The following is a 26,308-nucleotide window of genomic DNA, read 5'->3' on the forward strand; positions in this document are numbered from 1 at the left end:
TGCTCCAGGTGAGGCTCGAACTCACAACCTCGGCATTGCTCTGCTGTATACTGTCATATAAGTACCGCGCGCTAACCGATTGCGCCACTGGAGCTATGGCAAACACGGCCAGGAAATCAGTTTAAGAAAGAGCCGACTATCTGTGATTAAACAGTTATTTGTTATTTTGTTGAACTTTTGTTTTATTTTGACTGTATTTCTGTTTTGGAAAGCGTTGGACATAATGGAGACCGGAGAACTTCTAGGGACACCGATGATCACACGGAGTCTAGCAGACAACGTGCTGCGTTCATGTAACTATCACAAAGCTCAGACTTCCAATTTCCAAAGGAGTAACTATGCCGTTTGTGTTTTAGCTTTTTCTTGTTCGAAAGAATTAAAAAATTAAAAATTAAATAAAAATAATATTCTGTTAACCGCGTAAGTCACAGTTAGAAGGAAACTAATAATGAAACATAGCCTATATACCAGATACATGATGTTTGAGTCTTATTTTCGTGTTTATTTACTTTATTTATGTCAAAAAGTAAAACACATTGCTACATAAATGGATTATTTTGTAAGATTTGAATAACCCAAATAGGCTTCCCACAAAAAAGAAAATAGTAACTAAATGATCTGCCATTCATCATAACCAGTAGCAAAGTATTCTACCCAGGTTTAAATAAAAAGCAAAATCAATAAAAATAAAACAAAGGCGTAAAATTAAGACAAAAGTGAAAAAAAATGTGAGGAAAAAAGCAACTGGAAAATATAAGCTATAGACTGAATGAAAACATGGGTGATGCAAAATATGAAGAAAAACTCAGTTAATTTATGCCGTTCTTTTAAATTTCTGCTTTGCGTACCCAGGATTCAGCCCCTTAGTTAAGAAACTCATTATGGAAAATGAGTGTGCTCTCAACTTTCTGGCAACAGTTAGTGGGAGATCCTTTGCTGTTTCAACATGATGATGCCCCTGTGCACAAAGCCAGGTCCATAAAGAAATAGTTTTGCCACAAAGTTGAGAGCACACTCATTTTCCTTTGGTGTAAACTTGACTTGCCTGCACAGAGCCCTGACATCAACCCCATCCAACACCTTGTGGATGAACTGGAAGCAGGCTTTCTCACCCAACATCTGTGCCCGAGCTCACTAATGCTCTTGTGGCTGAATGAGAGTAAATCCCTGCAGCCAGATTCCAAAATCTTGTGGATTGTGGCATTTAAATGCCCATGGTTTTGGAATGACTTCAATGATCACATGTGTTTAGGTGTCCACTTTTGGTCACTGTACTTTACATACTGTGTAAAAGTGCAAGAGTCAAATGTGCAGCCGTTATAGATGACATGGTGAACATGTTAAATCTGCTGATGATTTTTTTCTCATCCCCTGCAGTAACTACATGCATATAGCTAAAAGACAAATCCAATTACAACGTGTCAACATGGTGGAAACAAAAACAAAGCAGTTGACTGTTGTCTCAACAAGCAGAGAGAAAGCAGCAAAGGGAAAAAAACACACACACACACACACACACACACACACACACACACACACACACATATGCCAAGTACCTTGAGGCAGGCTGTAAGCTTCCAAGAAACATTATTTATATCCAGAGAGCACCCCTCATTCCTCATCATTGTGTCAAATTACCAAATAACCTACTGTGGGGGTATTTTACGACACAGGCCACACTGTGTACCAGGCCATCTATTACACCCCCCCTCAAGAGCAACACAGAGAGAGGCAGAGAGACAAGTAGGTAGCTGGGAGATAGGGCAGGCTGTCAGGATGTAACACCATGAAATGACTCACTGAGACTGCACACCATAATCCGGCATTGTGTTGTTTTTTATTATTATTAGTATTATTCTCAGCATATTCATAATTCAACACATGACATACAGGAAACACTAACATAAACATTCTGAATGAAAGAGAAGAAATCCTCAGCGGAGGCTCTCACCTCAAGGACATGCTGCGGCGATGCCAGTTTTAAAACTCATAATTAAACACACCTAAAGGCTGGATGGGCAACTTTTTGAGGCAACGGCCTCTGGCAACATGCAGCAGAGAGAGAGACATGTCTAAAAACAGGATAAACTTGACTGATGGCTTTATAAGAACAATGAAAAAATTGAATATGAGCAAACAGCTGCTGGCAAAGTTGCTCTTCTTTGCCTCAAAATATTGCCGGTAGCCTACATCACAGCCTCAAGGAAGATATGACAGATCCATGCCCTTTCTGTTGCAAAGGAAGTGCTTTAGTACCCATGTCAGGGCTAGGTAGGTACAGTCGGCCATAGAAATAAGATGAGTAGATTTACAGTGCTTTAATGAGATATACAATATATAATACACTGGTTCATAAGGGAGGCTTTTGCTGTTTGATGTAAGCTAGCTCTCTATTTCTTTGCCTTGTTATATTTTCAGACCTGCAGATTTGTCATGAATAACTGACAGATTTTTGTGAAATAATGTCTCCAGATCATCATTTTTCAACACCAGCCTCAGCTCATTGATATAAACTTCAAGAAGAGCGTGAAGAAATGCAGGTAAAACACAATTCAAAGCAGCCGTTAAAAAGGGCTGCTAGTTCAGTCTACATATAGTGCATTTTCTTTTTAACGTCGGCGTTGGACATTTGCCTCTTCTTCATTGTTAAAAGAACCTCAGTCCCCACAAACACAATCCCACCCCATCCTAATCCAGCCCCATGCCCCCACCCAAAGTAACTTTATACAAACTGATAGAACTTCACATCAATTCACCATCGACACAAAAAAGTCACACAAAGTTCTGTCGTTAAGTCCATCCATAAAAATTAAGAACAGCACACGTCAACATTACCTCGCTCATTCATGTTGACATGATTGCACACACACACACACACACACGCACGCACGCACGCACGCACGCACGCACGCTCGCTCACTCACTCACATGCACCCAAATACAGTATTTACACATACAAACACATTCCCAGGATTAAAGACAGGCAGCACTTGCAGTCAGGTGTAAGTTTCTATTGCATCACGGCTCATGACATCCTTCTGTTGCCAAACAGACAGCTTGTTTAAGTGTTCAGGATTATAACAGCATTTTTAGCGGGAAAGGAATTTTAAGGAATAAAGATGGAGAATAGGAGGTGAGAATGTGTTAGTGTGTATGCAGCAGGGGTGTCAGAGGGTCCGTGTCGGGTTAGTCGTGGATGACGATGGGGCCTCGCATCCTCAGGCTGGGGTGAGGGTGCGGAGGGGCAAGGACGAGCCCCTGCGGCGGGCCCTGGGTGACCCTGCGCAGGGTAATCTGCTCACACGGCTGCCGACAAGCATGCCTCAGCTGGGAGCGGGACAGCAGCCGTCTGGCCCTCCTGGAGGGATGGAGACGAGACAGGACATAAGTGCAGAAGATACACTGATGCAAAGCTAATTTCAGTAAAAAATCCAGATTGGAAATTCATTCTTGACCTTGGAAACAGTAGTTAGTAGTAGTAAAAGTAACAGTATACAAAATAATCTTAAAAGTCTGCCAAACTACTGATTCCTAGGTCAGGAATGAATTTTTAATCTCAATTTTAAAGCCAACATGGACAAGAAGTCCGTAAAGCGCTCGGGCAAAATGGAAATTTGAATCTACAATTCAATGACGACCGGGCAACTTGTTCTGCCAAGAAGTTCTGTGTGATCGAAAGCTCCAGAACTGTTATTAAATAGACCTTGTGGTGAGATTGTTTTGTCAATCAAAATTTGTCATTCAGATCGTTTGGTTACCTTTTGACAGAGCCAGGCTAGCCGTTTCATCATGTTTCCAATCTTTGTGCTAAGCTAAGCTAAGCTAACCAGCTGCTGGCGTTAGCTTCATATTTAGCGTACAGCCATATAAATCTTCTCATCTAACTCTCTGCAAGAAAGCAAACAAGCCAAAATCAACTGCGTGCCTGTGATTTGGGAAATTTGTGAGTTTAGATTTAAGGTTTGACTTTTTCATTAATTTATTTTATAATACTTTCGCTTTCACAAGACTACTGTTTCTAACAGATTCATTTTTCATGATATGTTTTGAACATAATGTTTGATTGCTTGATATTTAAACAATACAGTCGTTATAGCCAATCATTTATGATTGCATCTACTGTATATGTTTCAGCAAGTTACAGTAGCTAAGCCTCTACTGTCTGAATACATTTATACGATGCTGACCACAGGCTTGATGCTTCGAGAACAGCCTGCAGTAAAAAGAATGCCAACACATGGAAACAATAATGAAACTGGCTTTGAGCTGTGGGCTTTATCAGACAGCTTATTTGTCATGTACGCTATTAGTTTAGAAGCAGTTTGACAATGATGCATGCAGAGCAGAATAGAATTACCATTACTGTTTTGAGGTAATACAGAAGTACTACAGCAGGATTTTCAGACTTATAAAGGAGGAGGTAATTTCTAGACTGCAGTGGGCTGTGACATGAAGGCTCTTTGGGGCACACTCACAAGTGGTGGACACAGCACTAATGGAATTCATTTGCAAATAAATGCGATATCACGCGAATATAACCACAACGTATAGATGACTCATGGTTTCCTTCGGGCGGTCAAGAAAACCACTTTCAGATTTAATGCATGGCACAGCCCTCGTCGTTTCTTCCTCATTTCCTGCTCCCTCAGCAGCACAGAGGATGTTTTTCTTGTGTTGTGAACAGGAAAACACATCAGATCCCTCCAGATCCCTGCTGTTGATAACATGAGCACTCATAAAGGCTCTGCGTACATTATGTGCCTGTGCATCCAAGTATAGTAAATAGATCCAAAAGTGCTTGTAAAACTCGTGCATATACACACACATTTTTCAAGTACAATGAACCCTGAGCAAAGCACAGACATACATAATGTCACTTAGTTAAAGCAGAATATAAACCAGAGAGGAAGAGAGCAAATTTAGCCATGGTGGCACATGATCGGTTCAGCTGGCCGCCAGGAGGAGGAAAGCAAACATTTAAATCCACACTTAAATATATCAAGCTGTCTCATTTACATTTCAGTTCATTTCAGTTGCTTTCTCCCGTTTTGTAATATTTCACATTCTTGATGCTTTGTCCTGCTTTTTTCTCTGTCCAAATACAACTCATCTCATATTAGGTACAGTCGTAGAAGAATCACACAGATGATTTACTTTAGAAAAAGTAACAATTCTACATACAATGTAAAAATACTCCATTAGAAGTAAAAGTCCTGCTTCGAAAATCCTACTTAGCTAATACATAAGTATTATCAGCAAAATATACTTTGAGTATCAAAAGTACTCATTCTGCAGAAAAAAAACGCTTCTGTGAATGATATATATAAATAGTTTGTTAAATACTGATGCATTGACGCATAAGCAGCAATAACTATTTTATGGTAGTTTGGTTCAGTGGTTCCCAACCTAGGGGTCAGCCCCTCCAAAGGGTCACAAGATAACTCTGAGGGGTCGTGAGATCATTAATAGGAGAGGAAAGAAGAAAAAACTAAGTTTTGTTGGATACATTTGTAGTCATTTTTGGACTTTTTTTCTAATCTTTGATTTTTTTTTGTAAAATATTGGATGATCTTACCATGTTTGGCCTCAAACTGAAAAGTATACAACCAGTAGTTGTATTTTATAATCGTATATGTTTCTTGATCTTAATCTACAAAGTTAGCTGTTATATAAATGTAATGACATATAAAGTACAATATTTCCCCTCTGAAGTGTAGTGGAGTAGAAGTATAAAGTAGCATATAATGGAAATACTCAAGCAAAGAACAGACACATTCAACTGTACTTAAGGGAAGTACTTGAGTAAATGTACTTGGCTACTTTCACACCAGCTTCATCATCAGGTCAAGATTTCAGTTTCTTCATACGTTCTTATGATCGTATTTTTGTCCTGTTTAGCAGTTTGAATAATGTGTAACCTATGCGAAGAAAAGTGTTAAATCTCTTTCTCTGTTTCTGTCTCTATTTGTCTCTCTTGCCTCCCTGAATATGTGGGAGTGATCTCCCACTCCTCTCTGCTCTGTGGCACACTGCATTCTTCATCACGCTGAGAAAGAGAAAGAGTGGGAGAAAGGAGAGGGGGAGAAAATTAAACTTCCGATCATCTCTCATTAGCAGCAGCCTTTCAGAGCAGATGTATTAATATCTTCAATTCAGAAAAGCATTCATTGTCTCCACTAGAAGAACAAATAACATTGTAATATAATAAATGGACAGTATTCAGAACATCTCTTGCATACACAAACACACAGCCATGTTGATCTTGGTGGTAAGTGAGTGATCCATATGAGTGCAGCCATGGTTAATGTGGTAATGATATTTCCACTCAGGGCCCAGCACTGCCTGGCTCCTCGCTGGTCCATCTGCACCAGTTAGCTACTCTAATTTTAGCCTTGATGATCAGAGGGCGGCTATAAAGACTGGGTGCCATGGCTCATACACAGGCTTAATGGAAGAACATCTTTCTCTTTCACATACAGACATGCAAACATTGACTCATTACGTGCATGTGTGTATGCGTGTGTGAGAATGTGTGTGTCTATGTATGTGTAAAATAGAAACTGATTTTCCATGTGTAAAATATAAATGCATGGTTATTCACTCATGTCTACAACAAATGTGTACTGAGTGTACAAGGAGAACCTGCTGGTTGGGGCTTTTGAGACATTTTCTTTAAATGCATTCTTTTCTAAATAAAATGCCTGTATTAAGCATTTATTTGTTTACATGAATTCCTGCAATTCATGGAGCAGTTCATTTTCATTTTCATTTGTTCAGAATCAACTGAATGCATCATCAAATCTTACATTTCTGCCTACAATTTCATTTGATTCAATTGAAAAAACAAAAATATATCAACAAATGCCGCATTTAACACTTAAAACTTTGAGTCTTATGAGTCTACAGCCATTCTAGCAGTTCTGTCAGGGTGTACTTAAGCACAGCAGTGCTTTAAGACATTGCTAACATCGACATGCAAACATACTTAAAATGACGATGCTTTCATGCTGATGTTTAGCAGGTATAATGATTACTAAGTTCACCATGTTTGTTCAGTGTTAGTATGCTAACATCTGCTAATTAACAACTTACACAAAGTACAGCTGATGCTTATGTAAATGTTATTAGTTTTGTGGGTATTTAGTAATGAACCAAAGTATTGGACAAATTAAAATATTGGCGATAGACAAAAAAGTTAATTGGTTGCCAAAGTTGTTACAATTCATGGGGGGAACAGGAATGTCTGTACTAAATGTCATGGCAATCCACTAATTGTTGCGACATTTCACCAAAGTCCCTAAATGTCAACCTCATTCTAGCGCTAGATGAAGATATCGGTTGAGTTATTAGGCTTCATCCATCGGGGCCATGAATGTCTGAACAAAACTTTATGGAAATTATTTCAAAAGTTGTTCAAGGCTGTAGGCAGGAGTTTTAAAATATTAAGGTCACGAGTCGAAGCCCAACCAACCCCCCCTGTCTATAAAATTGTAAAAATGTTTTTATTGTTTGGATTTTTCCTATTTTATCAATTATAATGTAACTGAGCATTCCTATGGTAGCCCAGCTGCTGCCCCCGAGACCCGACCCCAGATAAGCGGACGAAGATGGATGGTATTGTATTGTGTGTATATATATATATATATATATATATATATATATATATATATATATACAATTGTATATATAATACATACTGTATACATATTAGGCTCTGCAGTGAGTATCAGGCTGTGCTGTCTTAAATCTACTGAGCCCTCTGACAGGCGACACCATTCTCTAATGTACCTTTAAGCTGCCTCTAAAACCTACCCTCACCCTAGAAAAGAGCAGATAATTGGAGCTTATATGTACTTTGTATCTACTCAGCCTAAACTACAATGACGGGCCCAACTAGCATGATAGGCACCTTCATCTAAATGCCATGGCCCACTCAGATGTCCAACTACCATCACTGAATCCTGCAGAATTTCTTTTTTTATTGGCCTTAAAATACTGGAAATCAGACAAGAAAAAAAATAGAAAAAGAAAAAAGTTTTTAATAAAAATTCCCCAAGGTTGCTCAAACCCCCTAAGTTCCCAGAAAAACAGGCTATACATTTTTCTCTCTGATAAAAAATTCTTAATACATTTTGTCAACATTGGTGCTTTGGTGCTTTGATAGTGTTTCTTAGCTGTGTGAGCTGCATTAATGTTTTGTTGAAAAATAAACACTTTTATTAAAATCAATTTTAATTGATTTTGACTCTTCCCAGGCTGCCACTCTGTTTCAACTCAATGGGTCTGTCTGAATTTAGGCACACATGCATTGTGTTTTTGCGTTTGTGTGTGTGCACTACACAGCTGTCTGAGATCCCCACAGGACAAAATGAACAGCTCAAATCCTCTTATATGCTGTTGGCTCACTTGCTTTTCAACACACGCACACACACAGTCAGCCAATCAGAGGTCAGAAAAGTGTCACCTTTGCTTACCTGGTCTCCCGGGTGACAAGGAAGAAGCTGTCATCAGGGGCATCGATCCAGTTGGGGCGTCTCTTGCGGATCATCACTCCACCTCGGGTGTTTCCACTGCTGCTGCTGCGGCCGTTATGCTGCAAAAAGACAATTAAGTATCATTTTATTACAATGAGCGGTGATGAAGTTGTACATGAATTGTTAAAACAAAGAATATAAGACACCTACCAGGAGGGGTCCACCTGTGGTACCAGGGTTATCTGCAAAAATAAGAGAAAGATGCATTGTGGGAATATGTCACTTGTGAATAGTATTTATTACTTTATTACTTTTCCTTGTTAGAAGTGGTGCAACAAATGACTGTGTTTCAATTTCAGTAAAAATAGTGAAGTTACCAATAAAAAACAAAGTGTCAGACTGAAGTTGAATCATCCAAATTATCCAAATGACCCCCATCTGCTGATTCGTTTTCATTAGAATTAGTTGTCATTCTCTCCAAGGAGCTAGTTTAGATAAGAAATGGCAGAAAAGGTTATCAACTCCGGGTGTATTTCCACTAATTTGATTTTATCAAGCAAAAGGATGACAAGGACATTGGATATCAACACTGTTTGGTCCCCAAGGTTCACTCACATCATAAGTAACTCAGTTTAAAGCAAGACAGGACGCATTTTTTGTTTTTTTGTTGTTTTTTTTTTTTTTGGGGGGGGGGGGGTTACAGATTAAGTTGAGCAATAACACTATTTTGAAAAAAAAAACTCATAATTACTTTTGTGGAATTCAGCTGTTTTTTTTTAAAGAAATGTGTGACTGTGTGTGTACCTGAGCGTCTGTCCGGCTCAGTCCTGCTGTGGTGATGGTAGCTGCGTTTTCCCAGCATGCCGTGGGGGCCGTGTGGGAGAGAGGAGAGGAGGCGTCGAGGGGGAGGCGTCTGTAGGCCCGGGGTGCGGTGGGAGCGAGGGGTGTGGGCTGCCGGACGGGACTCTGGAAGAGACACCACACTGGAGCTGCATCAACTGGCTCCTATAGACTATCTGAATCATTTTTGAACTCATATTCCTTGATTTGACAGTACAATTTTACTGCTCAAACACAGATAATGATTTACCTAGAAACTGCAGAACACTGGTCAGAGTGCTCCTTTGGGCGGCTCTGGTTTTGGGTAGGCGAGTCCCCTGCCCTTCCGACACCCTTAACATGTCTAAACCAAACACACACACACATTTTACAAACCAGTGCAGTGTCTCTCAGATTGTATAATCTCCCTCTGCTCCCTCTATCTGAGAAACTGCTTAACATGTTCGCAGAATCATGCAAGTAAAAAACAAGGTTGAATTGTGATGAAATCAGTCCTGTCGAGAAAAAAAAAAACCTGTCAGGATGAAACCACTTTTCATGTTTAAAATGAATGATGCAGGAGTTGATTGAAGTGTTGCAAATCACTCTGCGGTGGTGATTTACTCTAATCTCTACCCACATGCACATACAGAAATGTAATTGCATGCTCACATGCACAAAAACATATTGTAAACACACATACATTAAAATATGAAGGTTTTATGACAGTAGGCACTGAAAGTTGACTCCATGCTGGGGTGGGGGGGGGGGGGGGGGGCGTGTCTTTATGGTTCCTCTGAGTGTGGTGGAGTTGATGGACAGAGAACACGGGACACATGAAGCACAAGGACTCGGAAGAGATGTTTTCAGGTGTGACTTTATTGGAGGTCTACTCTCACATTCACACAGTGATGAAAGAAAAGAGCAAAAAAGAGGTAGAAGGTGAGATGAGAATATTGCAACAGTTGTTAGAAAGTGAAGGACGAGGAGGCAAAGTAGAGGGGAGAAATGGCTCTGAATGGCAAAGCGAGAAGAGGCAACATGATGGATTCATATGTATATTGCATGATTTGAACACAGAACAGCTGAGTGGATGGTATGGCGAGGGACCATCCAAGAGGACATGGTCCAGTTGATGACTCTGAATGGGTAAGCCTGATCTCCATTGGGAGATGCAGCCAGCAGCAAAGAAGTCAAGAGCAGCTGGTTATTCTTTGTGACCAAAAAGGTCCTTACTTCGGCTTCAACCTTCCTTCTTTCAAGTTTTATCAGTCCAAATCCAACTAAAGCTCATTATCGACCCAAACACAATTCATTTTGTCTAACACACATGATTAACAGCATGAGAAAAAATGAGTGTGCAAAAAGGAACAAAAATGCCTTAAAAACACACTGAAGCTGAGTTTCAGTATTTACAATAAACATTCGTGGCTGAGACAACTAGTTCTGCCAGGACAGCAGAGTGGGCACGCCTGTACCAGGGGCGCCGTGCAAAATAGAGCTTCTCTTATTAAAATACACCTTCTCTACTGCTAACTTCAGCAAGTACACAGCTCAGACTAGATGAGCTCTAATGGATTACAGTCTACTTGGTAATGACAGGAGCAAATTGTTATTATGTGCGTTTTCAAAGTGTGTGCAGATGTGCTTGTGTAAAATAGCCCTGTTAAACCAATAAATCGGTGTGTTTAATTCCAACAATGACTTTGAGTTCACAGTGACCAAGAACTATAACAGATAAAGAAATAAAAATAAAATAAAAACACGAATGAAAAGATGATCAAACTCATCGTTATGAGGACAGGCAGTCTTTATTGGAAACAGGGGGTGGGAGAATACAAAAAACAAAATAATAACAATAATAATAAAAACAGAAAGAGAGACAGACGGGGGCAGAGATGGGAGTTGATGGTGGGGCAGTCAGGGTGATGAGAGTGAGTGTGAGTGTGAGAGTGTGTGTGTGTGTGTGTGTGTGTGTGTGTGTGTGTGTGTGTGTGTGTGTGTGTCAGTATGTCTGCATATGTTGCATTTTGTCTGCAGGTGTGTCCATGTAGCAGAAGTTAGGAGGAATTGAAAGAGCTCTTACACTCTGCCTTTATGGCCCCACAGTTAATGGGGACAAAGGGCCGGCGCGCGGCACGGCGCAGCCTGATGATGTCACGGCACATATGCCGGGCCAGCTTGGTGAGGCGGGTGGCCTGCAGCAGGAAAGCCTGCTTGGTCTTCATGGAGGACTTGGGGCTGCCGCTGTTTCGCATCGGCACCATGTGGTTGGACTGGCGAGGAGCATGACCCCGTGAGCGAGGCTCCTGGGAGAGAAGGAGGAACAGAGAAAAGGTCACTGAATACAGTTATACTGATGACAGTGAAGTTAAAAAACATTTTAGGTGCTTTAAAAACGGCTTTTAAAAAAAAAAAAAAGAAGAAAAAAAAGGCTGATTTTTCTTAATCAGCTTCTTACTATGAGTGATGTGGTCCTACAAGAACACAGAACCTTCTGTCAAAGTGGGAACGGTTTTGATTATTTTGCATGAGAGATTTCAGGATGTATATGTTTTTTTCCCCAAACTATTAACTTTGATTGTTGCTTATTTAGCCCCAAATATTTACTGTTGAATTCTTCAGATTTGAAACGTTTTTAGGGCCTTCAAAGCTTTAAAAACAGATGCTTGCCCAGCGTCCCAGTCCCTTTCCAGGCTTTTTTTTTCTTCCTGTTTGACCAGCCTCGACATCACAATTCATTTTATTTTGAAAGTGTGCTAATGTCAAAGAGTTATGAAAGCTGTAATTTTTAAATGCTTACATCTACGTGTTATACTTAATAACAAGGTAAACATTTTAGCACCACGAAGAGATGTTGACACCAATTTATATGACCAAAATACATTTAGTTCATTCATGAAAAACAAAAACGTGCAAGCCAAATGTTGCCAGTTTATTACAGTCCACCTAGCTTTGACAAATACAACAATAAATCCTATCCTCATTAAGGTTAATATGTTCAGTTTTTGTTGGAACTGTTATAGAGAGGTGTTAACTCAACTGTATTGTCATTTTGGAGGATGTCGTTTTGTTGATTCTAATATTTCATCCACCCTGTTTATGTCAATTAGGGCAACTACAGCGTCCAAAATGATCATAAAGTTGAATTAGCACCTTATTAAAAACAAAATATATTTACATAACCTTTCTGAAGGTGGGAATTGTTGCAGGGCTGTTGTATAAGAGTGTACAATTGTGGAATAAAAGTTGTGGCTACAATACACCTTTTTTTAACAGCAGGAAAAGCAAAGGTGTAACTAAATAATAATGTTATTAATGGCACGCAGGCTCGCTAACATTTTACAGGGATTCTTTAATCAAACACAGCCATCATTTATGTTATTTATTATACCTGTACAGACAACACGGTCGGCTTTGGGTCTCTGTAATGTGTCTTATGCAAATTAATCTCTTACAAAGAAAATCTGTAGACCAAAAACGGACCTCTAGATTAAAATGCTGTAATGGGCAAACATCAGCAGGAAAAAGGGTAGACTACGGTGTGGCAGCTGTGTAGCATTTTAATGCCAGTTGCAAATGAGAATTTGTTCTCAATAGTCTTACCTGGATAAATAAAGGTAAAAAAAAAACAAAAAAACATGAAATGCAGGTCAACGTTTTCATTCCAGTGCCATTTGTAGACCTATGGAAACTAAATCTTTTCACTGGTCAGTTTTCTTATTCGAAAAAATGATCCACACAGTTAACAGCTAATATGTGAGATAAAGTAAGTGATGTTTTGAGCACACTGAATAATTGATGTTTAATGACAGCTAATTGAGGACAGCTCTCATGTATACTGTAGATGTTAAACTTTATGGAGCTGCAGTTGTGTGAATTCGGAATTTGTTCTATATTTTATAAAAGCATCTCTAATACAGTATTTTGGGATATAAGCAAATCTCCCCCAGTACGCCCCATGTGCTTTACATCTGTGCCTTCTGACTTAGCTTACATTGGTTGCTGGACTGGGGGAGGTCCTCTCCTCTGGGACCTCTGCTCTGCTTGGCATCTTCAGGCCTCCGTACTTCTTCCAGTACATCCAGCAGGAAACACAAAGGCGGCACTGCATGTTTGGAGGCCCCCATGAGTACCATTGGGCTGACTGCATGGCTGTTAATGCAGAAAATGCATTAACAAAGGTTAGAAGAATTGCAGCAGAAAACTGGTTCAAAGATACTCAACATATTGATCTCTTCTTCCACTGTCTCAAGTCTTTCCTTAATGATTTTATCAATGTTTATAGATCCGATCAAATCACACTCATGCCTGCTATTGACTGATGAGATTAGTACGTTTTTGTGACTTATACAGACTCTGTCCGCACAAATGTAATGGTATGCAGTATGAAAGAAAGTATATAGCATAGTGGGTTATTGTTTGGATTTTGTTGCTGTTGCTCATCCGTTCGGTTTATTATTGAAGCAAGACATTAATCCACAATATATTGAAATCAACAATGAGTGACTGCCATAGACACTCAAATTCATTTATCAATTCCGAGATATTTTGTGATTCTCATTTTGCTCTGCTCACAAGTCGATGGGTTGCCGTTTGGATTCTACTACTACAAACATATCACTTTCTGTTGCGGCTTCACATTCAAAGCTCTCTGCCAGTCAAACCGCTTTATCTTACTAGTGAGTGAGTGCTAGCTCCCTGGCACACTTCTTCTGACAGAAAACCAGTTTGTGCGTTTAAGGTAGAAAATGCTGTTCAGTGGCAAAAAAAAATTGTCCAAACAAAATATTGATAAAAGATGTTTGCTAAAATCACATCATAGCAAAACTGCCAAATATTCAGTTTGCAGCTTCTTATGCTTCTTAAGGATTTGCAGTTTTCTCTGTGTTTTATCATTGTTAATTAAATATTTTGGCAATTTAAAGACATCACACCTTAAGAAATTGCCAAGTTAGATTAGTGACACCTGCCAGCTCAACACACACAACTCACTATAGCAGCTCTCGCAGGCTCTGCCCCCGCTTGCTGCATGGTAGGCCCCAGGGCCCGCTCCATTCACTGTCGCCATCTTGCCATTAGTCACTGAGATCTGGTTGGGGTTGGGCTTGTTACTGTCAAGAGAGAAGAACAGGAGGATATTTAAGAAACTGACTGCAGCTCTTTAAATCAAAACATAAATTATGCATGAAAAAACACAGCTACAGTAATAATACCAACATCTATAAATGTCAAATGACATGACTTACTATGTGGGGATATAAACCTGCTTCAGTTTGCTCTCTGCCTCCGCTGCCTTCAGTCTCTTCTGCTCAGAGACAAACACAGTGGATTGATTTGTTAATAACAAAAAGAAATCAACTGCTCTGTTTGATAAAAATCCTCTGAGACAGTTTGACACCTTTCAAAATTAACTCTGATAGGCATTACGATGATAATCAATAAATGTGTGAATTCCTTTTTTAAAAAGGTGTCGTTTTCTTTGTTCTTGACAGTTTGCAGTCCCCTACTGAAAAACCCATGGGCATGAAAAGTTAACCCTTCAGACCGGTTTGTAAGAAAAACAGTTTAAATTCACGTTTTAAATTTGGCTGATGCTTTTATCCAAAGTGACCTCTTCTCTCAGAGCTGTGTACCTTCAACCCTTGCTTTACTTCAGTCAGTGTTACACATAACAAGATGAGTTAATGTGTCATGGGACGTACTCCTCAGCATGTAGAAACAGCTGTGTAATTTGTTTTTGTGGCTCTGAGACCTAACATTTCGAACAGAAATCTTTGCTTTAAAAACGGGGAGGTGCATGGAGTTTCAAAGTTAAGGGCACTTAAAGGCAGTGAAGGTCCAATGAAAGATGCTGAATTGCATAATGGGTAGGGCTGGGTTGACCGATACCAACAGAGTACTTCATTTGATACCCATCATGTACAGTAAATGGAAGCATCTTAGCACGCTGAACTGCCAACTCCGTCAAATACACCATGCTTGACTTCACCACACCAAAGACTGTATGGGTTGTAGCAGCTGCGGTAGTAGGCCAATCACACATTGGAATAAAAATCGAGAAAAAAAAGGTTGGGGTGATTGGCTGCGAGCAAAACCACACACATTTTCTTTTTTTTATATATCTGGGTACAAAAAGGATCGAATGCAGGTATGGTTTGACTGGAGAAGTTTCAATACTACTTGGTACTGGGATACTACGGTCGATACGAAAAACGTATACACTTAAGACATAGAGGCAGGATAAAAAAATCTTAAAAGAAAATGTACAAACTGTTTTGTTTGTTCTCATGTAAACGTAAAAAATTTTTACGAGCTAGGTTTCAAGGATGCACACAATGTGTTTTATGCCAAAACACTAAATGTTTTGTTTGTAGAACATTTTACAGGGCACTTTTAAGCCTTGTACTCAAAAGGTAAAACAAAATGAAATTCTTACCATCACAGCAAGAAGCCATTAAAACATATTTTTTTACTGGTTTGCAAATACTGATTGAGTCTCACCTGTTGCACATATCTGTCTGTGGTCTTCCACATGTAGTAGTACTCTATGATGCTAGTCAGAGACTTCCATGGCAGCTTCACAAAAGGAAATAATGAAGAAATGTGGAGAGAGGGGACGAGAAAGAGAGACAGAGAACAAATTAATGATATTAATATCTCATGTTCTTGCCATCTGGGTGAGAAAGCCTTCATATATATTCATGAGCAAGAGACATCGTGACCACAGAGGCTGAAAGCCCCAGAGCCCCATACCAAAACACGCACACACACACAGTGATTCACACATTTAATAAGTATTCATGAGCACCTGGTGCCCCTGCAGACACCCCCCCGCTTACACCCATATCCTGCTTTTATTGTACAGTACAGGTAGATGGTGGGAAGGAAAGTTCAATAGAAATAGTCACCCCCTGTAACCATGGAAGGCGGCTGTTAAAATTGGTAATTTTGTCATTCACAGAACAGTGACCGTGGTCATCTTGAATTCATAAAGATTACAATGAATTCCCATTGTGACAAGTTTTTGCTGAGGAGGAAGAACGTATCAAAACGTCCATAGAAACTTCTAAAATCACTCCTGCAGCACAATCAAACTTCTCCACTTTGCATCAATGTGCTAAGTAAGTTTCAAAAAAAGCCATATTTCCCCCTAAAATACAGCTAAACATACACAATTTCTGCTTTTTACTTTGGTCACTGGTGATTATGTTTGCTTAAGTTTCATACACGCTGCCCACCACGTGAGCTGTTTTTCAACCGACCTACATGAGCAGTATTAACATATGAATTAAAGCTGACCGCAGCTGTCATCGATTAAGAAATTGAACTACCAGCACTGAACAGCCACCTTTCAAGCCTTAAACTTTTCTCTGGAAAAAAGGAAAATACCTTATTTAGCCAACACAAAAAACACTATAAAATGGGACCAAGATCAATAGATGGTGTAATAAACTGAATGTACATGTTATTTACTAACTAAAAAGTACATTTAGCGTTGAGTTACTTTTTAAAGAAACAACAGATAATGAATGTTCTGAACTCTTTAAACTAGATGTTGAGAAATGTAGCACATTTTTGCTGTTCTTCTTGTCTCATCTTCTCATGAAGAGAAATAAATTGTATTATTCTGACATTCAGTTTTAGTGTCCAGGGGGGAAAAGATTAGCCATATTTAGGGCTGACTGAGCTACCTAAAACTTGTAAAATAATGCAAAATAACAACATAAAACACCTTAACACCCAATACAAAAAAACTTAAAATTACTCATGTAAACATAACATAAAAATATTTTAGGATTTGTTTGATGTCAAGAGTTTGGGCCCAGTAATATACTAAAGGGTGCAATGGATCACAAAAGTCACGGTTGGGATCATGGTTTTGAGTAACGGATTGGAACAATTTTCGGATCAGCACAAAAAAGGAGGGGACAATATTTTGGTTTAAATGCGATTGACTCTCGTAAAACACAGCACTTTCAAGCCGGGGAGCTTTCCCGGGGAACATAAAGGACTTTCACCCTGGAAATGAGTGTTCCTTGGGAGTGTTCTGGTGAACTGTTGTCCCTGTATAACGCTGTAATGTCCGCCGAAACGACCGGCAGTTTGCGTGCCCTGTACCCGGCTCAAAGCCCCGTATTCTCGGGTAACTCAACTACCAACTGCCGATGATATGACAGAAATGTAGCCGGCGTCACGACTTTTCGAGTTCCTCCGCTTCTCCCGTAGCCATGACCATATCTATTGACTGCTTTTAACATGCTCCTTTTACATGAACATACAACGGATTTTAACATGCACCGTTCACGTGAACAGAAAATTGCATTGCCTGTATCTTTTCACGGCAACCCTCCATAGAGATTTAGCAGCCTACTTGAAGTAACAGAAACAGTAACAATTTATTTCACACTATTATTATTGTTGTTCAACTCCGGACCACGGATCAACTATGGTCCGTTACACCACTATTATATACACATTACACTTACAAAGTCTTGTCGAATGTCGTTGAAGTCTTTTCCGTATTTTTCTAGTGCCTCTTCAAACATGGCAGCTTCCGAGGCGCTCCACTCCTCCATCTCATCCCTGCAGAGCACCGGGCCGCCCGCTGGGACCAGTACACTCAGGGCACTAGACAGGTCGTAATTATGACGATGCAACGTGTCCATCGCATGGAACTGCAACAAATGGACACAGAGAGGGTGTTACAAACTAGCAGTATCATTTAAGTCACGATCAGGTACTGCAGGGTGAGTAAGTGTGTGAGCGTGTGTGTGTGTCCAACTCACCAGTGTGATATCTCGTGAGGCAGCAGCTGCACTCATGTGTAAGCTTGGCTGTCTAACCGAGCTGCTGCAGTCCAACGCTCGAGCAAAGGTCCCAACCGCCCTGAAAAATTACACAGAAACACAAACAAACTTGCAGAATATATATGTATATTAAAAAAAAAAAAAAAAAACCCAGTGAGATTCATGTACCATTTCACTACTGCATAATTACAAATCCTCGTCACAAGGGCTCATTGTTTTTGTTTATTGCTTTACAGATAAATAACCAGGCACAGCGCTGAATATATTTACAGTTAATAGGAAGCAAAAAAATTATGTGCCATCACAAATGAGCTGATCATGACTCTATCACAACAAATGGTTAGACTAAAGTTTCAAAACTTTAAACAAAAATCTTTGTCTACTTTTATTACAAATTTCATCCATTTTTATTTCCAAAATAAACTGCGATAAATTCACATATTTTTTTCGAAGAATAAGAAATGAAAATAATGAGCCATACTTTGGAGCTTTCCCTCAAACAACAACAATATGAATATCATCCACAAACAGAGGCCCTGAATGATGAAGCTTCTCTGCAGTGAGAGTTTTAATACTCTTAATACTTAATACAAATTGTTCCATTCATTCCATTTGCTGTACACTGGAGGTTCATAACATCCTGTAACTGTAGACATCAGAGGTGAAAGGTCTTACCGTGCCACCACTAGGAATTGGTCTATCTGTTTGCTGGTAAGTGGACACTCTGGATACCACAGCTTCTCTTCCAGCTTGGACTGGTCCCTGTCATCTGCCTCACCTGCAGGACACACAGAGGCAACAGCTTACAGACAGCCTAGGAGCTTGAGGCCGAAGGTGAAGGAAGTGAAGAATAATTTGGGTATTGCGAGATAATCATGACCATCAACCCACGAGATTGCTCTACCTTTTTTGGTAGAGCTAGTTGTTTAATCTGTACACAATCTGCTTCTATCTGTAAATGTCCACATACATATAATGGTTCTGGACAGAAGAGGGTGTTTTTGTTGGTTTCTTCCACTATTAACTTTGTATGTTCGCTTTAATGTACAGTAGCTCCATCTTATTGTCCAGTACGGTCAAATACAAAGACCTTTAGCTCGACAACTTTAAAGATGGCAAAAAGTAGCAAAATTACAACCCTAAAATCTCTAATGTGCATGCTGAACACACATTTTACAACTTTTGTTTACACTAGCAAGTCATTTTTTTACTTTTCCCCACTTTTCTGGAATATTGACTTTAGTTACCATTAATACTTGGTAATATTTTCAAGCTGCATGTGTGAAATCATGCTGCAATATCAACCGTTCATGTCAACTGGGGGCACTCTATAATCAAGGTGTCACTCGTATGTTTTAACTCCAACTAAACCTCCTTTTACTTTTCTTCAACAATGATAAAAAGCAGCTATTGTCTCCATTATTAGAACAAAGCCTGCATATTCTCATTGCTCCACAGACGAACCTGCCTTTCCCCACTGTAACCCTTTGAGAACTATCTCACACACACACACACACACACACACACACACACACACACACACACACACACACACGAGGTGTGTATCCATTTTGACACGGTTGTAAACAACAAAGCCAGTAGGTGTAATTAAATAAATCATGCTTTCTGACTGACCCTCTTGTAGCATTTCAGGTACATCCGCCTGAAAGCGTGGCCCCACTCTGATCTCTCCTTTGTCGGCCAGCAGGGTCTTCTGTGTTGGGTCGTACACCAGTGAGTAGAAAAATGTATCCTGAAAAGAACAACACAATAATCAGCCTCCACATTTTAAGCTACCGGGGTTTTACAAAGGTTCTAATGTCAAACTTCTCCATTCTAAATTTGAACCTTAAACTTGACTCCCAGTGTGAAATACTGATGAAAGAGCTGCAAGAAATTCTGCAGGTAAACCTGTAAATCCCAACTGTTGAGTAAAAGAATAATCTTTACTGTAATCTCTGCAAAAACAGTAATAGGCCAAAAAGGTGAAGTTTTAGTGGCAAATGAAGATAAATGCTGCAACTGAAAAATGTGCCTTTTCTAGAGCTGAAACGAATTAACAATTAGCCAATCGACTGAAAAACAATATGCAACTATTTTAATAACCAAATAGTCCTAATATACTTTACTTCTAGCATCTAAAATATTTGAGGATTTGCTTATTTCTTTGCATGTTGCATGTTATAATAAATGTAAACATTTTAGTCTCTTCTTTGTTGGACCAAACGAGTAATCTGACATCATCACCTTGGGTGTTAAAAAAAATTCACTATTTTCTTACATTCTATGGACTAAAGGATAAATCAAGAAAACAATCAGCTAATTGACAATGAAAGTAATTGTTAGCTGCAGCCATAGACCTTAGAAAAAAACGTATGACTAGACCTGCTATGAAACTAGCAAAAACCAGTAGGAGATGACAAGTTTTCTGTTCTCTGGCTCACCTCTTTGTCAAGGTATGAAAGAACAGCTTCAGTCTCGTTCAATAATGCGACACTGCACTTCCCCCTAATAGGGAGAGAGAGAGGGAACAAGCACCATGTAACACAGACACAGGAAGTGAGCAACACTCAATTTGTCTGTTCATGGCTGGATGAGTGACTATCCATGGGCAGTGCCTGCAGATGGTTGGTGTGTGTGTGTGTGTGTGTGTGTGTGTGTGTGTGTGTGTGTGTGTGTGTGTGTGTGTGTGTGTGTGTGTGTGTGTGTGTGTGTGTGTGTGTGTGTGTGTGTGTGTGTGTGTGTGTGTGTGTGTGATGGAAATTAACTTTTTAGTTCACCTTTTGTTACTGTAGCTGGTGGATTCCAAAATCTACCAGCCACTCACCTATTTTACCAGCCACTTTCTTGTTTTTAACCGGCAAGTGTTTAACTGCATGTGAAAAATAATAATAACACAAGATCTACAATAATCAAGCATGTTTATTTCATAAGGTAAAGTCTTAAGGACAAATAAAAACATCCTCTCCTTCTCCCTCTCAGAAGTTACATTTAATGAGTTGGGCAGATTAAACAAAAAACAAAAACATTCCTCCACCCATCCTCCTCCCCAGTCCCATTCTGATCTTTCACTGGTTTATCTTTCACCATGTACTTTATCAGATCATACTAGAACAGGAGTAACACCAAAAAGAAGAGAAACTACCACATTGGGCAGTGGCGTTACAACTTAAAGTCCCACTCCAGACACTTTTTAAAGTATGTAAACTACTCTGTTATGACCAATATTTTTGTTTAACAAGGTCTGAAAGGGGGCTGGTAGCACATCCAACCTTTCTGGAATTCTGGATCCTGGCCCCACCCATCTTGCTCATGCTTGGTCGAGACTCGTTCTGTGACTATATTCTAACATCTACCTCAGGTTGACTGGTAAAAGAGCAGCGTGTGTCTAGATGACTAAAACCATTGGAGATTCAGCCATGTCTTACGCGGGGTTCAGACAGGAGGAGACGGGATGGCTGTCTCGCGGTGCTCCGCAACACAGCCACCTGCTCGGGCAGCCCGTTTGCGGAGCTCTGCGAGCTCGTGGTCTGCAACTACTACTTTTATTTACCCGCCACTGTGGCTGGTAAATTGAGCAAATTCAAATTTCCATCCCTGGTGTGTGTGTGTGTGTGTGTGTGTGTGTGTGTGTGTGTGTGTGTGTGTGTGTCTTTGTACAGTACCTGATGTGTGTCGCAGGTAGACTCTCATACTGCCGGGAGAGGAAGAGCTCTCTGTGGCGAAGCTGGTGTTTCTGTTTTTCTGTTAGGTCTGTCTCTGTCGGGCTCTCCTTCTCTTCTTCCAACTCCTCTGCAAAAGGCACACATGAGAGAAAATGACACCAGCAAACATATTAGAAAAGGCACTGATGTTAAACATCCATGTATCACAGAAGCAATTTGAAGAAAAATGACAAGAAACATGACAGTGGCTTACCCGTGACAGATAACAGACCAACACATCATCAAAGTCACAAATGGTTTCAGACAAATTCATCCATTTATCTCCAAGGATTCATAAAACACCACTTCATATTTGTTATAACTGTGCTGTCCTCAAATCTAATACAATAGGCTGGTAAAATGGCTCTTGAGGGCTTTGCAATCACAAACTATTGCTGCCATCAATTAACAACGCCCAAGCTATTATGCTCAGGACTATTACCAGAAATTTAATTTAATTTTTTTTAGGAACAGTGTTCGCCCATAAATACTGGATTAGCTCCAGCCGAGTCAGCACAGGGCCCCGTTTCAGAAAGCAGGTTTAGTGAAAACTCTGAGTTTGTTAACCCTGAGAGGAGGGAAACTCTGGGTTTTCTGTTTCAGAAAGAGAGGTAACTTAACCTCAGAGTCAGTTACTATGGTAACTGAGCCAGTGAACCTAACCTGGTCGGGAGCAGGTTTTCTTCAAGAAACCTCGAGTTTCTCTCAGTCTCCTCCATCTGACACAGCGCTCTTTCATTTCCTCATTCATTCATTCTGTATCAAGCGCATTTTAGCGAAGTTTGTCATCGGCATGAATAAAAAAACAGTGTTGGTTTACTAACCATGTTAGGCAGACTATAAAACGTTTTTCTTAAAACATGGCATTTCCTTTTGTCGCCGATCCCCTTGATGAAGAAGCTGCTTTACTTCGCAGGGTGTTATATGTCGGGAGATGATATTGAAGCCCCGACATTTTAATTTTCAGCTAAGTTCCTATTTGAGCGGTATCGTTTTTCTTCCCAGTCTGTTATGCAGCCTAGGCTGCATAACCTTAATTCTTTACAACATTGGTGATGCGGAGCATTTTAGTAAAGCCACTGTATAGCAAAGCACCGTCAGAAGAGTGTGACTCGCTCTGAAACGTGTTTTAAACGCTTTTGTAGTGTTCCCTGGACACAAACTAGTAAGAGCCATTAAAAATATGTTCCACATGATTGCAGGTGAATGAGGTAAACCCTTTGAAATAAAAGATTATGAATTATAATTCTGTTAATGATGGTGCTGCTGAGTGGGTTTAGTAGGTGTAGTACTTTTTCGCCCGCAGTATTGCACCTAAATGAAATAGATTATAGGTTCAATATCATTTCACCAGTAATATAAGGGCTATAGCCTACTTATGATTAAATATGATATACACTATATTGGAATATACGCATTTACTCTAGCAGCACTTTTTCTCCCACGCAAATTCTCGCTTTTTTGCAGCAGCCGCTGTGTTGTTTTTTTAACTCACTGTATGTGCGAATGAGTATTTCCACAGACCCGTTTGTTTGTGGTTGTTACCATGGTGAATCGTAGTATCATGGCTCCACTCATACTGCCTTTTTATTGTGGTGGTGCACGCGCGTGAACCTACTGAGTTGACTGAACCAACTCAAATCAGCTGTTCTGGAACCAAAGAGTTTCCCATCTCAGGGTAAATCAACTCAGAGTTCAGGGTTAGACTCAGAGTTTGTTAAACCTCCTTCCTGAAATGGGGCCCATGACATGCAGCAGAAACACATTTAAGTCAGTGCACCGTGCAGGCATATACTTAGACAAACAGAGATCTATTATAACACTGTTTTCACTCTCTAGTATTGGCACTGATACAGATTCAAATCATTAGAACATCCTACAGATCCCCCATTTCCACCTCTGCATCCATGGCCAATTGTTGCGTGAAGTGGACACAACCTCGCTGTTTTCTGATCTGTTCTTTTTCTCGGTATCTATATCTGTAACAGATTGATATTTTTGTATCTTAAACTTGTAGATAGTAACCTCCACCAAGGTTATATTTTGTTTTGTCAGTTTGTTTGTTAGTCTGTCAGCAGGATTACAAAACAATTACTGGCCCAATTTTTATGACACTTGATGGAAGAGTGTTGCATGGGCCAAGGAAGAGCCCAATACATTTTGGAGCTAATCTAAAAACACTAATTATTTTCACTGTCGTTAACATGGTCAGATAGGGTATTTGTGCTGCATTCAAATGGTGTCGAAGTAATCGGAAAAATTAGTTCCCGACTGGGAAAAATCACACTGCAGTAACATTGTGAGATAGGGCATGCCTTGGCGGAGGTCTGCGCTCTTAGAGTGCCTTTCTAGTTTGACTTTGTAGTTTGGTTTTAAGTGCAGACATGTCAGCTTTGACTCCTACAAACTCTGCACATTGTGCTTCATTTCTGTAAATCAGATTGTGCCTGTCCTTTTGTTTTCCTCCTAAACTAATCCAAGCCATACTTTTTTTTTGTGTGGTAGGCAGTGCTAAATCTTATTATTGTTTCTATCTTTTCTGCTGAGCATCTGGTAGACGACTGACTGCAATAGCTTGTGAAATTGGCACAGTGCTGCGATAAGTGCATATGTCCCTGCAAACTTTTAGATTTCTATTTTTGTGCTTAGGGTTGCTTATGTTTAAAGAGTCAAGCCAAATGAGTAAAATTGGTTATCCACAACCAGTTTGACCACACAGAATAGTATTTAGCCACGCAAGACATTCCTCTTTCCTATCAGTGTTGATTCTCAGTCAAGTAAACTTTATTCTTCACTGGGTCTCCTGCTGCTAACTCAATCAGCTCAGTCTTCCTCCTCGAAGATGTGAGATTGCTTTGGCAGAGTTTTTATATATATATATATATATATATATATATATATATATATATATATATATATATATATACATACACACACATATATATACATACATATATACACACACACATTGTTGATCACTTTCTGTGTTAATTGTAACCAAAGGACAACGTTAAACATCACTGGGAACAGGTGTTGTTGTACTAACAACACTTTCCTTTTCCTTCATTCTTCTCCTCATAGGTGCACTCCAATTCACTCCCTTCCAGTAATAAGTAATTGAGAAATAAATGTGATATATAAATAGCGGCATATTTTCATCCTAGAGCACCTGTTCATGTGACTAAATGGTTGCACACCTGAAAAATAATAATCATATTGACAGTAAATGTTACTATGTGCACAGGATGTGCTAAGTGGAAAACTGACATTCAGCAGAAAGCCCATAATGACATTTTCATTCACCGAGGTTGGCTGAAAATGCATATGAAAACCATACAGTTTCAGACTGCTGCGTAATGTCCGTCCATTACTTACGAATTGATCAACAATTTTAATAATAGAGTCATTGTGTCATTTATCAAGAAAAGATACCAAATTCACAGATTCTCAAATTTGTAAATACATTTGTGTAAGGCTGCAATTAACAATTATATATAAGGGGCTGTCAATCGATAAAAAAATTAAATTTGGATTAATCACGATTGTCCAGAGTTAACTCGCAATGAATTGCAAATTAAAAATTTTCATCTGTTCTGAATGTACTTTAAAAAAAGAGATACTTTTCAATTTTTTAATGCTCTTATCAACATGGGAGTGGACAAACATGCTTGCTTTTTGCAAACGTTTATTCTTATTGCATCAATCCAAAACAATGACAAATACCGTCTAGAATATTCTCCAGAATAACCTCAAAGGTACTGTATGCTCAAAAAATATGCTGAAGCATACTATGGCAAATTCAAGCCCATCAACTAACAACAGATGGGCATATTGACCTGACTGTAACATTACTTGGTAATAATAAGTCAATGTAGTGTCCCACTTGACACTTGTAAAGGTGAACTAAACCTCCCATTTTTTGAAGCAGCTCAAAACAAAACAATGGACATTGTGCATTATATTACAATGCTTGGTCAGCAAGTGGTATTTGGCGTACTATGGTGGTAACTCAATTCATATCGACAGTACAAACTAATAACTTTAGTCTTGTCGAGAGAACCATCTGGAAGGGCTTTGGAACTGAACTTTCCATTCAAAAGACCTTTTTCTTTATCCATTTCTGCTCAAGGTTTGTTAATGCTAGCAATCCAAAACACAAGTGCTGCAGCGCTTCCTGATTTCCTTAACTATGGAGCAGCCCGAAGGCCCATATCACAGAAAGCTTTTGCACTAATCGCGCACCCAAAAATTTGTGGCATTAAAAGGAATCTGCGTTACATTATTATCGCGTTAACTTTGACAGCCCTAATGAATATACGTTATCGATAAATCTGCAGAATATTTTCTCGATTGATCGATTAAACCAAAGATATTCTATTTACAATGACAAAACAGAGAAAAAACAGAATAGCTTTACATTTCTGAAGTTAAAACCAGCAAATGTAGCATTTTTGCATAAAAAGACTTAAAAGAAAAAAACTGATGATCCAAATTGTTGCCA

At 39.4% G+C, this 26,308-nt stretch overlaps 1 protein-coding gene and 1 non-coding gene across 2 annotated transcripts in view; both read right to left on the reverse strand.

Annotated features, from left to right (window-relative positions):
• On the reverse strand, positions 1–94 carry trnai-uau (transfer RNA isoleucine (anticodon UAU)). Its single transcript has 2 exons — positions 57–94; positions 1–36 (listed from the first exon to the last, which is right to left on the reverse strand). It is a non-coding gene; the product is annotated as a tRNA-Ile (tRNA).
• A 3,077-nt stretch (positions 95–3,171) lies between these two features.
• Positions 3,172–26,308, reverse strand: part of mta3 (metastasis associated 1 family, member 3) — a 28,512-nt gene continuing 5,375 nt past the window's right edge. Inside the window, exons 4-19 of the mRNA XM_078279146.1 lie at positions 21,769–21,895; positions 20,548–20,611; positions 19,739–19,856; positions 18,779–18,881; positions 18,083–18,182; positions 17,783–17,971; positions 15,798–15,872; positions 14,543–14,601; positions 14,289–14,407; positions 13,291–13,448; positions 11,380–11,602; positions 9,565–9,657; positions 9,279–9,440; positions 8,685–8,716; positions 8,475–8,593; positions 3,172–3,358 (exon numbers count right to left, since the gene is read on the reverse strand). Of these exons, the coding sequence (XP_078135272.1) occupies positions 3,187–3,358; positions 8,475–8,593; positions 8,685–8,716; positions 9,279–9,440; positions 9,565–9,657; positions 11,380–11,602; positions 13,291–13,448; positions 14,289–14,407; positions 14,543–14,601; positions 15,798–15,872; positions 17,783–17,971; positions 18,083–18,182; positions 18,779–18,881; positions 19,739–19,856; positions 20,548–20,611; positions 21,769–21,895 (1,913 nt within the window). The 3' untranslated portion in view covers positions 3,172–3,186. The remainder of the gene's footprint in view (positions 3,359–8,474; positions 8,594–8,684; positions 8,717–9,278; positions 9,441–9,564; positions 9,658–11,379; positions 11,603–13,290; positions 13,449–14,288; positions 14,408–14,542; positions 14,602–15,797; positions 15,873–17,782; positions 17,972–18,082; positions 18,183–18,778; positions 18,882–19,738; positions 19,857–20,547; positions 20,612–21,768; positions 21,896–26,308) is intronic.

The sequence above is a fragment of the Sander vitreus genome, chromosome 21 (assembly GCF_031162955.1).
Source record: "Sander vitreus isolate 19-12246 chromosome 21, sanVit1, whole genome shotgun sequence".
Classification (NCBI taxonomy): domain Eukaryota; kingdom Metazoa; phylum Chordata; class Actinopteri; order Perciformes; family Percidae; genus Sander; species Sander vitreus.